The sequence below is a fragment of the Boleophthalmus pectinirostris genome, unplaced genomic scaffold (assembly GCF_026225935.1).
Source record: "Boleophthalmus pectinirostris isolate CB_2022bp ecotype Guang Dong unplaced genomic scaffold, ASM2622593v1 HiC_scaffold_16, whole genome shotgun sequence".
Classification (NCBI taxonomy): Eukaryota; Metazoa; Chordata; class Actinopteri; order Gobiiformes; family Gobiidae; genus Boleophthalmus; species Boleophthalmus pectinirostris.
Genome location: NW_026571095.1, coordinates 2,782,298 through 2,797,448, shown reverse-complemented (window position 1 = coordinate 2,797,448; position 15,151 = coordinate 2,782,298). Strand labels below are relative to the sequence as shown.

Here is a 15,151-nt window from a genome sequence, read left to right as displayed (position 1 = left end):
TCTCTCAGCTTGAACGTCCCCCTCCTTTCTCTGGGGATATTCTCGTCGGCCTTTAGTCAGCCGCGTCACACAGTGTGATGTATTGAGTTAGAAAATCAGCTTCTATATCATAATAAAATGAAATGAATGTAGTAGACCAAATGTGGAGCCTTGTTTATGTCGTTTTACCTTTTTTCAATATATACTATCAATATAATCCTCATTTGTTCATAGACGTTTACTATGAAATCGTATTTTAAATATCGTATTTTTCGAAGTCGCACTTTTTTCATGGTTTGGGTGTTTCCGGCGACTTATACTCTGGCGCGACTTACATATTAAAATTTTCACACTGACAGCCACAAGAGGTTCTAGGCTTGTGTAGCAGTTTTCTGTGCATGTCTCCTGCAGAAAAAGCCTCTGTCCTGCTGCAAGTCGTGAAATACAGCAGAAAACGGTAATCGAGCAGTAAAAAGAAAGTTTGGAGTGAGCGAGAAACTTGTGGGGGACTGGTGGAAAGTGGGGATGTAGAACACAACTTCACGGGAACCGGGAGGATACACCATGCAACTTTCTTGGAAGTCACTGGATGACTAAGCCTGGACTTCACTGACAAATGAAGTTGTGGTGTGGAGTCGCTCAGAAATGACACCGAGAATGAAGAATTTAATGGATTCAATGGATTTAGTGATTCAGAGTGAGATCGATTTGATAAATGTATGTTCTGTGGTTTATGCTATAGTTATCTGAATAATTGTTAATATGTTACGTTAACATATTAATGCCTATTCAGTCTGTTGTTCTTTCTTCTATTGTTATTACTAGAACTTGCCTTTCAAGATGAAATGTCAGTTCCTGGTCCCTGATTTTATAAAATAAATTTCCCCCAAAAAGTGTGAGAAAAATACGGTAATTTTTTCTTGTTTCCCATGTGCTATAGCATCTGTAACTGTTGATTTGGGAAGAAAAGTTACAGAGTTTGTTCAAAAATCATTCAGAATCACGTTTAGGAAGGTCTTCATTGAAATATGTCAGATAAAATCCTGAAATAGTTGAAGCACAGTTGAGACCACATCATTTTTGCATGTTTTTTTTTTTTTTTTTTTTGTATATATGAACAGATGTGTTGAGATATATTGTAACTTGTATATGTACAGTATATATAATGATAACTATTATTATTATTTTTTTTAATATAGATTAACTTAGCTTCATAAAGGGTACAGTTCAGGGGGACTTTCCAGCTGGTTCAAGAAGAGTCTCTCAAAACTGCCAACAACGAGAGTTCACCAAATCAGAAGCCAGATTCATTTGTAGATAAAAAATATTCTGAAGAAAATATAGATAATAAGTGATAATACTGAAACTACTTTATGCAACTGACACAAAAACCCAAGAGCAGATTGAAAGCACAACAAATATTCTAAATCTAAATCTAACTAGAAAAGCAGTCAGAGAGCGCAGACCTCCGCCAAGGACTACCCCCATTTTTTATATAAATTGCGATAAAATCTAATTCTGGATCAGATCCGGATCAGCCTTTGGAATATGAAAGAGGATCCCATTGTCCATCCCTGAGTCAAATTTCATGGGGTTTGGTCAATAATTAACCGAGATATTGAGAAACAAAATTTTTGGCCCCATTTACCACAATGTTAACTAAAATTTCAAAGTGATCCAGAATCCAGGATTTCTTCCGGATCACCCCCAAAATGAAATCAGTTCTTCCTTTTCACATTTCCAACAAATCCTGAAAATTTCATCAAAATCGGTCCATAACTTTTTGAGTTATGTTGCTAACAGACAAACAAACAAACAAACAAACAGACAAACAAACAGACAAACAGACAAATGCCAGCAAAAACATAACCTCCTTGGCGGAAGTAAATATTGTTGAAAAAATGCATGTTACATGTCAGATCTGTCAGCGGCTCAGAGGACAAATCAAGGTTTTTCAAGGTAAACACTTGTAATTGAGAAAGAAATCCAAAATAGTTCAGCTTAATGTCATACTTTGGGACATTACCGGCAAATCAATAACCTCGCCGTGAAGACAAGTTCACGACGAACCCCCAACCTGAAAACTACTGCACCTTTAAGAACATATTTTGAAGCCAGCGTAGTAATTTTCGAGACTGGCTGAAGCAGACTTGGTACATTTGAAACAGAGCGACGGTAATGGCGCGCACACTCGGCCCTGAATTATCAAACCACACTACATTAACATAACACAGAGCTGGTGCGAGTGGCATTATCCCAGCTCCACGTCAGGCGCGAGGAATGGAGGGACCGCTGCGTTTCCTCAGGACAGAGCCAGAGGACAGAGGGGGGGCGGAGCCTCGTCGCCACAGTTACAGTTACCTCCAATTATTTTTATGACATGACGGCTGACAGATTGATGTGTCATGCCAGTGTCGTAACATCAGAATGGAATGTGTAAAATGTGTGTGAAAGTTATTAATAGTGCGGCTGTTTTATAAGTCAAAGGTTTTGCTCGTGTAAGTGATTTATTGTGCGTGAAATCCTGTGTTACAATATTTTCAGATTTTGTTTCATTCACACGTTTAACACACAAACCCTTGCACACTGAGGCTTAGTTCTTCTCTCAAACAGAAAACACTCTCTTCCACCTTGTGATGTCATGTGGTCATACAGTTAATAATAATAATAATAATAATAATAATAATATTAGGGGTGTCATTATCGTGTTAATTGCAAATTAATTTAATTACAGTCATATTTAGCGCATTATGTTTTTTAATCGCGTTAATCTCATTTTTAATCTCTAACTTTAGTGTTTCTGTATGCGAGTTGCTTTATTATAAAACCTTTTTTATGTGTTGTTGACAAACACACACACACACAAAAAACACATTTATACATTTTTTTATTTCGGTAATTCCACTCATTGCGGAAACCCACACAAAACGCGCGCCAGTAAGAGCGATGTGAACGTCTGTCGCACAATGGACGAGGTCGAAGAGCCAGTAGAACAGAGGCAGCAGTGCACAGGTAAAAACACATTCGTGTCTTGGAAATTATTCTCCCGACGTGAAATATAAAAGAAAATAACAATATAATATCATCTGAAAACAACCTGCATAGACTCATGATGTCTGCACTACTGTCCTATAGTGACCTGCCACATGAGGGACACGCACACAAACACACAAACACACACACAAACACACAAACAAACACACACACCTTCATCATCGTCATTAACCTGAGACGCGGGGACCACGTTTCCTTCCGTAGTTACTGCGCGGACACCGACGTGCTCCCGTGAGCCGCGTGTGGATCGTGTTTTCTCACGTACGCGGCGTAAACCGCACTTCCTCCTGTGAGCCTCTAAACCAGAACTAACACCAAGACTAAACCAGGACTAAACCAGACTAAACCAGGACTTCAGAATAAAACCAGGTTAAACCAGGACTAAAACCAGGTCTAAACCAGGACTAAACCAGGACTAAACCAGAACTAACACCACTAAACCGACTAACACCAGGACTAAACCAGAACTAACACAGGACTAAAACCAGATTAATCCATTCCAGGACTAAACTAGGACTAAACCAGGACTAAACCAGAACTAAAACCAGGACTAAAACCAGTGATCTCATATATAGCATTTCTCTATCAATAGTATTTTTTTAATATGGTTAAGGAAAGACTGGACTTTTTATTGTCTTTAAGTAGACAAAAGTTATTATGTTCAGATTTCCTCGTCTTTGCTGCTTTACAACAGTTTCTTATTCTGGAGACTTGGGCTCAACAGCCAATTTGGAGAGATTTGTTAAACAATAAAATGACTTTATAAAGTCACTTTTTTAAATCTATATCAGTCTTTTGATCTGCCACAATAATGTAATAATGAATTTAAATGAAAATACCTCAAATTGAAGGCTTTTCCCAGCAATTTTTAGTGAGATTAAAATGAGATTAATTAGATTAATTAATACAGATCATAATAATAATCTCTAATTTTTTTAAATGACAGCATAATAATAATACATAATACTTGTATAGCGCTTTTCAAGATACCCAAAGACACTTTACATGGGAAGACAAATAATGACAAACAAGAGAAAAAGACAGTTAATGAAAGTTTTTTTTTAAAGAGATGAGTTTTCAGGACTTTTTTGAGTCTCTGATGTGTTTGGGCAGGGAGTTCCAGAGGGTGGGAGCAGCAGCGGAGAAGGCCTGGTCCCCCCCCAGGTCTTATGTTTAGTCCTGGGTGGGAGAGACAGGAGGTTGGCATCAGCTGATCGGAGGGCACGGGCGGGGGTGTGGTGGTGGTGGAGGAGCTCAGAGAGGCAGGTGGGGGCCAGGTTGTGGAGGGACTTGTACACAGTGGTGAGGAGTTTGAACTGGACGCGCTGGGGGATGGGGGAGCGGGTGGAGATCTTCAAGGACAGGGGCGATGTGTTCACGGGAGGAGGTGCGGGTGAGGAGGCGGGCAGCGGAGTTCTGGATGTACTGGAGTCTGTTGAGGAGTTTGGAGGGTGAACCGTAGAGCAGCTACTGCAGCAGTCGAGGCGGGAGGTGACAAAAGCGTGGATGAGGGTTTCAGCAGACTGAGGGGAAAGGGATGGGCGGAGGCGAGCGACGTTCCGGAGGTGATCGAAGGCGGTTTTAGTGATGTGTTTAACGTGGTGTTCAAAGGAAAGGGTCTGGTCAAAGAGGATGCTGAGGTTACGGAGGTGGGAGGAGGAGGGGACTGAGGAGCCATCAATGGAGAGGGAGAAGTTATTGTGAGTTCTGGTTAATGTTTAGTTAGTGCACCACTGTGTTCTTAAACTGCATAAACCTTCACTAGAACTACTTGCATAATTTCAGACCAAACTCTAGTGAACTAAAGGTAGAAAGTAGCTTGAAAACTACCACTACATGACATCACAAGGAGCAAATATATATGTGAATGAGACAAAACACAACTCCAGGTCTGTTTTTGAGGAGATAACAAAGTTCCAACATGACTAGAAGCTCACAAGAGTCAGTTTTTTTTGTAATATAGAGAACCTGCATGTGACGTCACGGCCTCGCCCTGATCCACTTCAATCGACCGCCGTTGTAAAGTGAGCACATTTTTGAGTCATCGTTTAATTTTCACATTAAGACGCATGGTGGAAGTGCGCACAGAGCTGAAACGAGCAGAGAGATAAACACACGGGTTCAGTTGTATCGGATCCCGGTTGAAGCTGACAGACGAGACAAGTGGAGCTGACATCGGTGTGCCAAATACCCGTCAGTATTCAGGGGGTCATCCTCTCTGAATATTTGGGTTTCACGTGACGTCACAGGGCTACGTTTGTCAGCACGCAAAATCAGATGGAGGGCAGGAAGTGAACTGACTGGAGGAAAATGCTGATGTGTTGTGGAGTTTACGGCTGTGCCAATTCGTTCTAACTGAGAGAAGGAAAAGCGATTTTTTTTTTTTTTTAAGAGTACCAAATATAGTCGTCCACAAAGGTCAGAAATGGTTTGAAAAGCTGACAGAACAACGCCGTAAAAAGTGGATTACAAACCTGTTTGCGGTCGGGAGGAGCAGAATTCACTAATGCTCGTGTCTGCAGTGACACTTCATCAAAGGTTTGTTACAAAGCTAAATTGTTTTTTGTGGTTTACCTAAACATAAACGAATCATTAACGACTAACGGCGAACGACGTTTGTTGACATTAAATAGTTCAGATAGAGGTCACTGCCGATACACTGCAGTTTTTTCCCATAACGTCTATACACATAAAATAAGATTAACACTCACCCCGGCAAAGACCAAACGATAATCATCATTTAGGCGTTTTGCACCAAAGTTGTGGACCCATTCACTGACAAAAAAAAGTTCTATGCCTCCAAACTTTTGCACGTCTTCATCTGTTGTCTGGTGTAGAACGATGTCTGAAGAGCTAAATAGTTCGTGATCTCCTCTGCCTCGATTGTCGGCAAATCTTTTACTTCAGTCAAAAATTCTCTCATTTTCAATAAGATCAGGGTCACGTCCAATATATTTGTCGACTAACTGCTCGTACTTTTGTCTTGCTACTGGCTCTAAATCCTTACAATAAGAACTCTTCTCCATATCTGTGTTCTCCAGAGCCGTGTTTGTCGTGTTTGTCTTCACTTCCTGCCCTCCACCTGAAATTTGCGCATCATCGTGATCACGTGACTGAAACCCTCCTATTGTTGAGCAATACAGACTCAAATGTGAAATAAGAAAAAGACACCACGTGGATGACACTGAATAGGCCCTATTCGACTGATTCAGCTTATAAAATGAAGTGCATTTAGCCTCGTGTGAGAAATGCTACAGTCGGACTAGATCCAAACCAGAGTCCTGACCCAGCGGGAGCAGCTCTGGCTCGGGCCGGGCTCAGAGGAGCTGGAGCAGGGAGTGATGAATCCCGTCTTGAGGGGCTGCACGCTACAGTGAGTGCTTCTATATTTTTAGCTCTGTTGGCTGCTACTGTTACCACTTACCCGAACTCAGTGCTTCTGCTCCGGTCTGATGTGGTGAGTTTGTACAAAGTTCTACATGCTGCTGTTTTATGAGTTCATGGTGATAACTTAGTCGATTAATCGATAATTGATCATTAAGAATTTCATCGATTACGTTCATTTTAATCGACAAACCGAATGCAGGTTGTTGTGCGTAGTGTGACCAAACAGGTCTGTACATGTGTCTCTGCACTCAGAAGGAGCGAGACACAAACAGTCGGTCAGTCTGAAATGTACCGAAGCACAAATGCGTATTTAACGATGACTTGGACAAGAAATTCCACGCTTTCCGTTGTGTTCGGGACAAGTGTGAGTCCATGTGCACAGTGTACAAAGCAGGAACATATGTTTCGGTGTCCAGTGGGAAAAGGTTTTGCCAGGTGAGAGTCGCACAATGTCAATGACGAGTCCCCACCTCCCTCCCCCCGTACGGTGTCCTGGTTTTGACAAACGCAAATCTGGTCACACTAACCTGTATTCACCTGAGTCATGTCTTTTAATCCAACAGAAATTTAATAGTAATAATAATGATGATCATTTTAATATAAAAACGTTAATGATTAATCAATAATCGATCGTTAATTCTTCCGACGATCGATTAAGAAAATTTCATCAAATGCCCATCACTAATGAGGACGGCCCGCAGGGTTAACAGGGAACACAGAAACCTACCGCAATTGGAGGAAGATCAGGAACATCGGGCTGACCCTGTCCAGGTCTGTACGGGATGGTGTCTGGATTATTTATTTTTTTTTAGGCTTTTTAGGTGATGTGATGGGTTAATCGTATTTCTCACACTGGCTGCCATAAATTGGAGAATTTATAACACAACCACAGACAAGCCATGTTACTAGAATGCTACTGTCATCAGGAGGGTCAATATGGGGACCATAACAAAAATGGTCTCGTGACTGCAGGTTCTCTATACGACCTTTAAGTCCTGATTGATTTAACGGCATCACATTTGATTCATGTTATACAAAAACAGTTGATGCAATGAATAAAAATATTTTGATTTCTAGTAACTCTGTAGTGGTTTGTATGAGCACACAGTATGTTAATAACTGCCTTTTTTATTTCATTAGTTTGTGAATATCAAAACAATAAAAAAACTGTATTAGTATTTTCCCCGTAGTAAAGCAGTCCTAATATTAATTAATGTCAGCCGTGAGTGAGTGCAGGCTCGTACCAACACACTGTGGTTAGAGTTTTCACAGTGCCGTAAATCTGCACCACATTACAGTTCAAGAAGCTCCTGGCATTCGATTTTATTGTCTCAGTCAAATTTAATCACAATTTTAATATGTCGAATTTAACGATGCGCTATGTAACTTTTCTGCTTGTCTCCATGGAGATGTTATCATTTTGCTCCGACAAACCGGTGACCAGGGTGGGTCAAAGGGCAGATCTGTGGAGAGGAGAGTACAGATACAGTACATGCGACAAAATATGTGTAATGAAATAAATAAAAGATCAAGACATTTAATCCATACTGCGAACTTTCCGGGCGAAGCAATAACATCTCCATGGTGACAAGCAGCAGGTAACGGCCCACCACTAGAAAAGTTACATAGTGAACTAGGGATGGGCATCATTAGTCAATTAATCAATAATTGATCATTAAGAATTTCATCGATTACATTCATTTTTTATCGACAACCCGAATGTTGGTTGCTGTGTGTTGCGGCTATAGGGTGACCAAACATCCGTTTTTCCCTGGACATGTCCGTTTTTCACGTCTTGTCCTGGGCGTCTGGGTTTTGTTTTTGTTTTTTAATAAAGTGATGCAAATGTCCCGGTTTTCATTATCTTTCATTGGGCCATTAAACTGAATGTCTCTCATAGTTCTCTCTGCACTCAGAAGGAGCGAGCAGACACAAACAGTTGGTCAGTGTGCAACATGCCAAAGCACAAATGTGCATTTAACGATGACTTGTACAAGAAATTCCATGCTTTCCGTCCCAGTTGAGACAAGTGGGAGGCCATGTGCACAGTGTACAAAGCAGCACATATGTGTCGGTGTCCAACGGGGGTGTCAGGGACCTCAAAGCACCAGAACACCAAAAAACATGAAAAAGTTTTACCAGGTGAGAATCGCGCAATGTCAATGACGAGGCCCCACCTCCCTCCCCCCGTACGGTGTCCTGGTTTTGACAAACGCAAATATGATCACACTAACCTGTATTCACCTGAGTCATGTCTTTTAATCCAACAGAAGTTAAACCACATCAGCGACACAAGAGCTGTTTTTTTTCTTTGCTTAATTTATGCAAATTAGCCATTAAGTTTTAAGTTTTGTTTCTGTGAGCACAAACTCCATTAAACACATTATAATATCAAACAGCTGATGTGGCTCTAGAGTGGTTATAGTTTATATGTCGTTAAGTTGAATTTATTTATGCAGATTAGTAGTGCAGATAGTAATAATAATGATGATAATTTTAAAATAAAAACGTTAATGATTAATCGACAATCAATTGTTAATTCTCCCAAAGATCGGCAGTGAATTATTTCGTGGTGCATAGATCTACATCAGTGTATGAGTGTTTTCAGGCGTCCACACAGTACCGGGGTGAGATAGTATTTTGGTCAACATAGCGCTATAGTAAACTGACCCCCCTATAGGATTTGGACTCCCCTTACTTTTTTTTTTAGTAGTTACTTATCTGATCATTATTCCTCATTCCTTATTCCTGTCATTGACTTTTATTATATATTGCTCCATATTCACTTTCTTTTAAGGTATTTTAAGGAATGTTTTGATGGAGAACGACTTGGTATTTTGTGTAAATGTAACATATTGTTCAAATTGCATATACAGAGCAATCTGGTCACTTTTTATATTGTATTTTACATTGTTATGGTTTTTAGTTTGTTATGTTCAGATAATCCTTCATCATAATGTCAATTTAGGCAATGGTTTGAAAGAATAATGACCTTGAATTTGGTCATGTTGTGTAATTACATCTTCTCATATCCCCTATTTAACTACTCAATTGATCACCTCTGTTTATTTAAACAAGATTCTGAATCATTATACATCACTTTGATTATCTAACTCATTAATAACTACTTATCTCATTTTCAGTCAAATATGTTTAAACAACTAAGTCATTTTTAACATTCAAAAGTTATAATCAACATAAGAAATACATCTGAGTTCTTCAAAAAACACTTTTAAATATGTCAATATGTTTTAATTTGCAGATATAGTATTAATATTCAACATTTTTCTATAGAATTCAAGTTCTTTATTAATAAAATGTAGATTTTCATGAGGGGGTCAATATTCTATAGGGGGGGTCAACATACTATAACAGGATTCTGACCCCAGGGTCAAAATACTATATGGTATGTTGACCCCGGGGTCACCTCACTGTGGGGTCAAAATGCTATACTACACCTGATCAGATCTGTACTCAGATGAATTCGTGGGAGCTGGAGGCACCAGATCGTTCCGTCTCTGGAGCCGTTTTCAATCAGATTAGTGTGAACGAACACTGCATCCACAACCAAAATCACTCGAATACGAACTAGTGTGGATAGGGCCATAGACAGACAAATGTGTGAATGAAACAAAACACAACTCCAGGTCTGTTTTTGATGAGGTGACAACATTATAACGTGACTTAAAGCTCACAGGAGTCAGTTCTGCGTGATATAAGACCTTTAAGTCTGCTAAATGACAAAGGCCATAAGAACACAGTCATACAAAGTCACTGGGTTCAAATGGAGACACAGCACAATAGTGGCCACATAATGTTGTTATTTTTAGTAGCCTCAAACTGATTCGATTACACTAGTCAGCTGGTTTAAAACAGAGCAGCAGAACAAGAAATCCTTTATCTGTTGTGTAAGCGGGACATGAATGCATCTTTTGACCCAGAAACCGAGCGTCCTAATGAAAATAAAGTGTAGTGGTTTTGTACCTGGAGACTGGGGCAGATAGGATCCGATCAGCTTGGAGCGTTTCTTCTCATAGCCCTTCTGTGTGATGTCACCTGCAACAGACAAACAAAAACAGAGGATATTCAGATCAGGAATGCAGCAGATATAGGATTTGGTAAAATGGGTCATATCTTTATACAGCGCTTTTCCACCTTCAAGGCTCAGAGTGTTTTATATCAAGAAACCACACACATTCACACACATTCATACACCAGTTTAGGCACCAGGGGCGAGGCGGGTTAAGTGTTTTGCCCAAGGAAACAACAAGAGCATTCATCTGTGGGAGCTAGAATCACACCGCCAAACTGTGAATCAGTGGAATTGACTGTCAAACAAGTACTGTATTTTTTGGTCTATAAGTCACACTTTTTTTCATGGTTTGGGTGTTTCCTGCGACTTATACTCTTATTTTCACTCTGAAGCCGTGAGAGGCTCTAGTCTTGTGTGTCAGTATCTGCTGCTCCTGTTCCTCCTGTACCACTGTCACTTCACTCTACTGCACATGTCTCCTGTAGGAAAAGCCGCTGTCCTGCTGCAAGTAGCCGAAAATGGTAATCGAGCAGCAGAAAGAATGTTTGAAGTGAGAGAGAAACTTGTGACACTGGGAGGATGCATCATGAAACTTTCCTGGAAGTCACTGGATGGATGGACAAAGCCTGGACTTCAGTGACACCAAAACCATCCTGTCAGGATTCAGAAAGACCCGAATAATTCTAACTGGAACTGATGCTGAGTCTGCTACAGATACACAGAAGAGGAAGTGGCGCTCTGTTTACCTCCGGAGGTCGTGGAGTTGTTCAGAAGTGACACCGAGGATGAAGAATTGATTGGATTTAGTGATTTGGAGTGAGATGGAGAGTTTGGTAAACTTGTTCTGTTGTTTATGTTATAGTTTATCTGAAGAACTGTTCATATGTGACGTTAACAGTCTGTTGTTCTCTGTTCTAATGTTATTACTAGTACTTGATTTTACACAGGAAATGTCGGTTCCTGGTCTTTGATTTTATAAAATATATTTCCCCAAAAAAGTGCAACCTATATATGTTTTTTCTTCTTCATTATGCATTTTTTGGCTGGTGTGACTTTTACACCGGAGCGAATTATAGTCCGAAAAATACACTATGTTTATGTTGAGAGTGGGATTCGGATCAGTAGGTACACACTGTTACACAGCTGCTCTTGCCTGAGCCCCTGTTTGGAATTGTGTTGTTGTTTTTGTCTTAAAAATGTGGAAAAACAGAACTAGTTAATTTTAAAGGGTTTGCAGTGATCCAAAGTTCTTCTTCATTTACCTTATGCATTCAGAACATCAAAATTATTCACCATGATGAGTTTAGAAGAGCTCTTTACAACTTTCAGAGACCAATGCAGAGTTTTTCTGTCACATTAAAGCGAACCACAAATAACATGCTAACACGCACTTCCTGATTATCGGACAATAAAAAACTAGATGCAGAGTACACAGCAGACTTATTTTGACCTTGAGAGCTGCTTAATAGGGATGTAACAATAACCGAAATATTATGATATCGTATTGTCAAAAGTCTCACAATATATCGAATTACAACTTCCTTTGCTTAAATGCAGGTTTTATAGTAGCAACAGCTTCTAAACATCGGGAACTACATATCCCATGACTCATTTCAGTGCAAACAACATAAATAAATATGTTTTTTACTTGAATTCATGGGGTTATGACAGAAAAAATTCACACCAAAATCTTGTCAAGGTATTTTAAAATCAGAAACATGTCCTACCTACAGTTACACTAGCCTCTTCAAAATATCACAATAAATATTGTATCGTGAGATGCATATTAAGATAATATCGTACCGAGACACTGGGGAAAGACACATTTTGCTCAGATGCATCAGGTACGGGGCGTTGAATAAACAGGCCAGTTCTGCAAAGCTCGTACGTTTCTATGACAGTGTAAGACGGATATGATTAAGAGTGAAGTGAATGAGAAATGAACATGTCAGTCAAATAAATGTGCACAAAACTGGACCAATCAGATTTGCCGTCACTCACAGAGACAGTCCTCCATCAGCCAATCAGGACCCAGCTGTCAGAGGGTAATCAAAACTAGACGAGCGTTTGAGAAAATGGACAGGCTGAATTTGTGTTTTTGCACAAGACGAGCAAATGGGGAAAAGTATAACATTCTGAAACATATTGATTTTTAAGTGACATTTTAGTGATTTAATAGCGTCAATTTTTAAATGTCAAGGTAAACACAACACTTCTCAGAATAACAGATGGATAGCAAACACAGCACAAGTAAATATTTGCCAGTAATATAAAACCAGAGAGCGGATAAAGAAGTGGACAGAGGGAGTGTAATGTCCAGTCAAATGAAGCTCATCAAGGCCAAGAGTTATAAGGGCGAATTTGGAGCCGAGTGCCTTATTTGGATTTCTAACCGCGAGTATCATAGCAACCAAAGAGCCAATCCAGAGAGAGGCTGTTGTGGATAATGCTCCGTTCCAGTTAGTAAGAAGTAAGAAGTAGTTCTAGCAGGAGCAACTTCTGAAAAAAAGGTCCATGATTTGTTTGTTATTAATGTTCATATCTTGATTTACAGAAATGTATTTAAAAAAAAACATTGACATGTGTCATTCGTTCATTAGTTTTTCAATATAAAATCAAAAATAAGAAAATTTAAAAAACAGTGTTTTCTTCATTATTTGTCTCAAAAAACAAAAAATGGATAATGATTTGTTTTTTCATTTTTCGATTTTGTGTTTAAATGAATAATTGAAAAAACGGATAAAGGCCGTTTCCTGTTTACGTGACTTAAACTGCAACACCGGACTCAACCAGGACTACACCAGGACTAAAACAGGTCTAAACCAGCTCTAAACCAGGTCTAAACTTGTCTCAGTCCTAGTCTGAGTCCTGGTCTCAGTCCCAGTCCTAGTCCTGGTCTGGTCATGGTCTCAGTCCTTAACCAAGAATAAACCAGGACTAAACCAAGAATAAACCAGGACTAAACCAAGACTAAACCAGAACTAAACCAGGACTAAACCAGGACTAAACCAGGACTAAACCAGGAGTATCGGGACTGGTCCAGACATGCGCCAGTGTAGACTGTCGGGTGATCAGGAAACCGAGACCAGACTGGGACCAACCGGGACTGAGACCGGGACTGAGACGGGGATTGAGACCAGGACTGAGACCTGGTTTAGTCCTGGTTCAGTTCTGGTTTAGAGCTGTTCAGTCCTGTTTTTTAGTCCTGTTTTAGTCCTGTTTTAGTCCTGGTTCAGTCTACATGCTGCACAAAAGTTCGGCATCGCAGTTTAAGTCATGAAAAAACAGCTATTATCCGTTTTTTCCATTATTGATTTAAACATAAAATTGAACAATGAAAACACAAATTGTTATGCGTTTTTTCATTTTGGTTTTGGAGACAAATAATGACGAAAACAAATGATACACGGATTATGTAGAGCGAGTTAATATGAACATTTTAAGACCAAAAATGAGGCTCAGTGCAGCAGCTACAGAGAGGGGGCCATGTTTTTTTCAGCAGAAAGAGAATTGGAACCAGAGCCAAGAAAATTTTTATTATAATTAGTCAAGCTTGTTTTTCTAATTTAAATGACATGACGCTGCTTCATGGCTCACACAAAATCAGACATGGACACTGAGTTTGTGTGATCAGATAAGGAGCTCATTCACTGAAAAGAGAAAAAGTTTTGTTTTCATAAATAAAAGCATCTGTGTTTTCTATCAAGTCTGAGTCCGTCCCGTCCCTTTCGTTGTTTTAGTGTACTGTCCTCCTGTACCGCACGATGTAAACACAGTATAAGAATCTATACGTTGTCTATATTGGCATCTCGATTCTCCTCGTGGGTAAAATATTCCCTGACCTCGCACCACAGCATACACATCATTCCTATAAATTATGGACAGAAGTATACATATTTCACACAGCCCTCTGTGTGACTTTAAGACAAGTGCCAAATCTGCCCAGCAACTAGTGACATAATTCAACTACTATGGACCAACACAGTCAAATTATACACTTTAGAAATTATTTTAGTTTATGCATTATCCATCATCCCAGAAGTTAAAGGAACTGTATATGATTTTGATTGATTGATTGATTGCATTTATATAGTGCCTTTCAAGATACCCAAAAAAGCCTAAGGACACAACGACAGATTTTTTTTTTTTGCCACTGGCGCCCCACCTGGAATTCCCTGTGGCCTCCCATCCAAGTACTACTCAGGCCCAATTTAATTCAAAAATTCCATAAACATGACCTGTCTGTGTCCACCAGATACAAGATGAACATGCTCAAAACAGTCACTACCTAAATTCCTAGTCTGATCCATCAGCCAGTTTCACTCACAGCATTAGGATTCGTTCGCTCGATGGTAGGCTGGTACTTTTTTTATTTAACCGATCGCTGCTATTTGGTCGTGATGTATGTAATGCACCTCTAACGGGACTAACTGGTATATTAAGCTTTTCCCAAATCCTGTAGGAAGAAGGACAAAAACGTCTTTCCTCTTGATAAAATTCACCAAACATTCTCTTTGTTCTGGCTTTAAATCCTCGATCTCGGGAATCATTGCCAACACAGAATATATGGCTCTTCGCTGATTGGCTGATGCCCGAACTCGCACTTCCAGGGTTTGTGCGAACTGTGTAGTGTATTCTGATTCTGAAATGAAATTAAGCAGAGGCACTAGTTGGCACCAACCTGGCTACTAAACCCCA

General features: G+C 39.8%; 1 protein-coding gene across 1 annotated transcript in view; it reads right to left on the bottom strand.

Annotated features, from left to right (window-relative positions):
* LOC110153344 (disco-interacting protein 2 homolog C) overlaps positions 1–15,151 on the bottom strand; it is a 304,174-nt gene that overhangs the window by 141,976 nt on the left and 147,047 nt on the right. Inside the window, exon 2 of the mRNA XM_055151871.1 lies at positions 10,405–10,476. Within this exon, the coding sequence (XP_055007846.1) occupies positions 10,405–10,476 (72 nt within the window). The remainder of the gene's footprint in view (positions 1–10,404; positions 10,477–15,151) is intronic.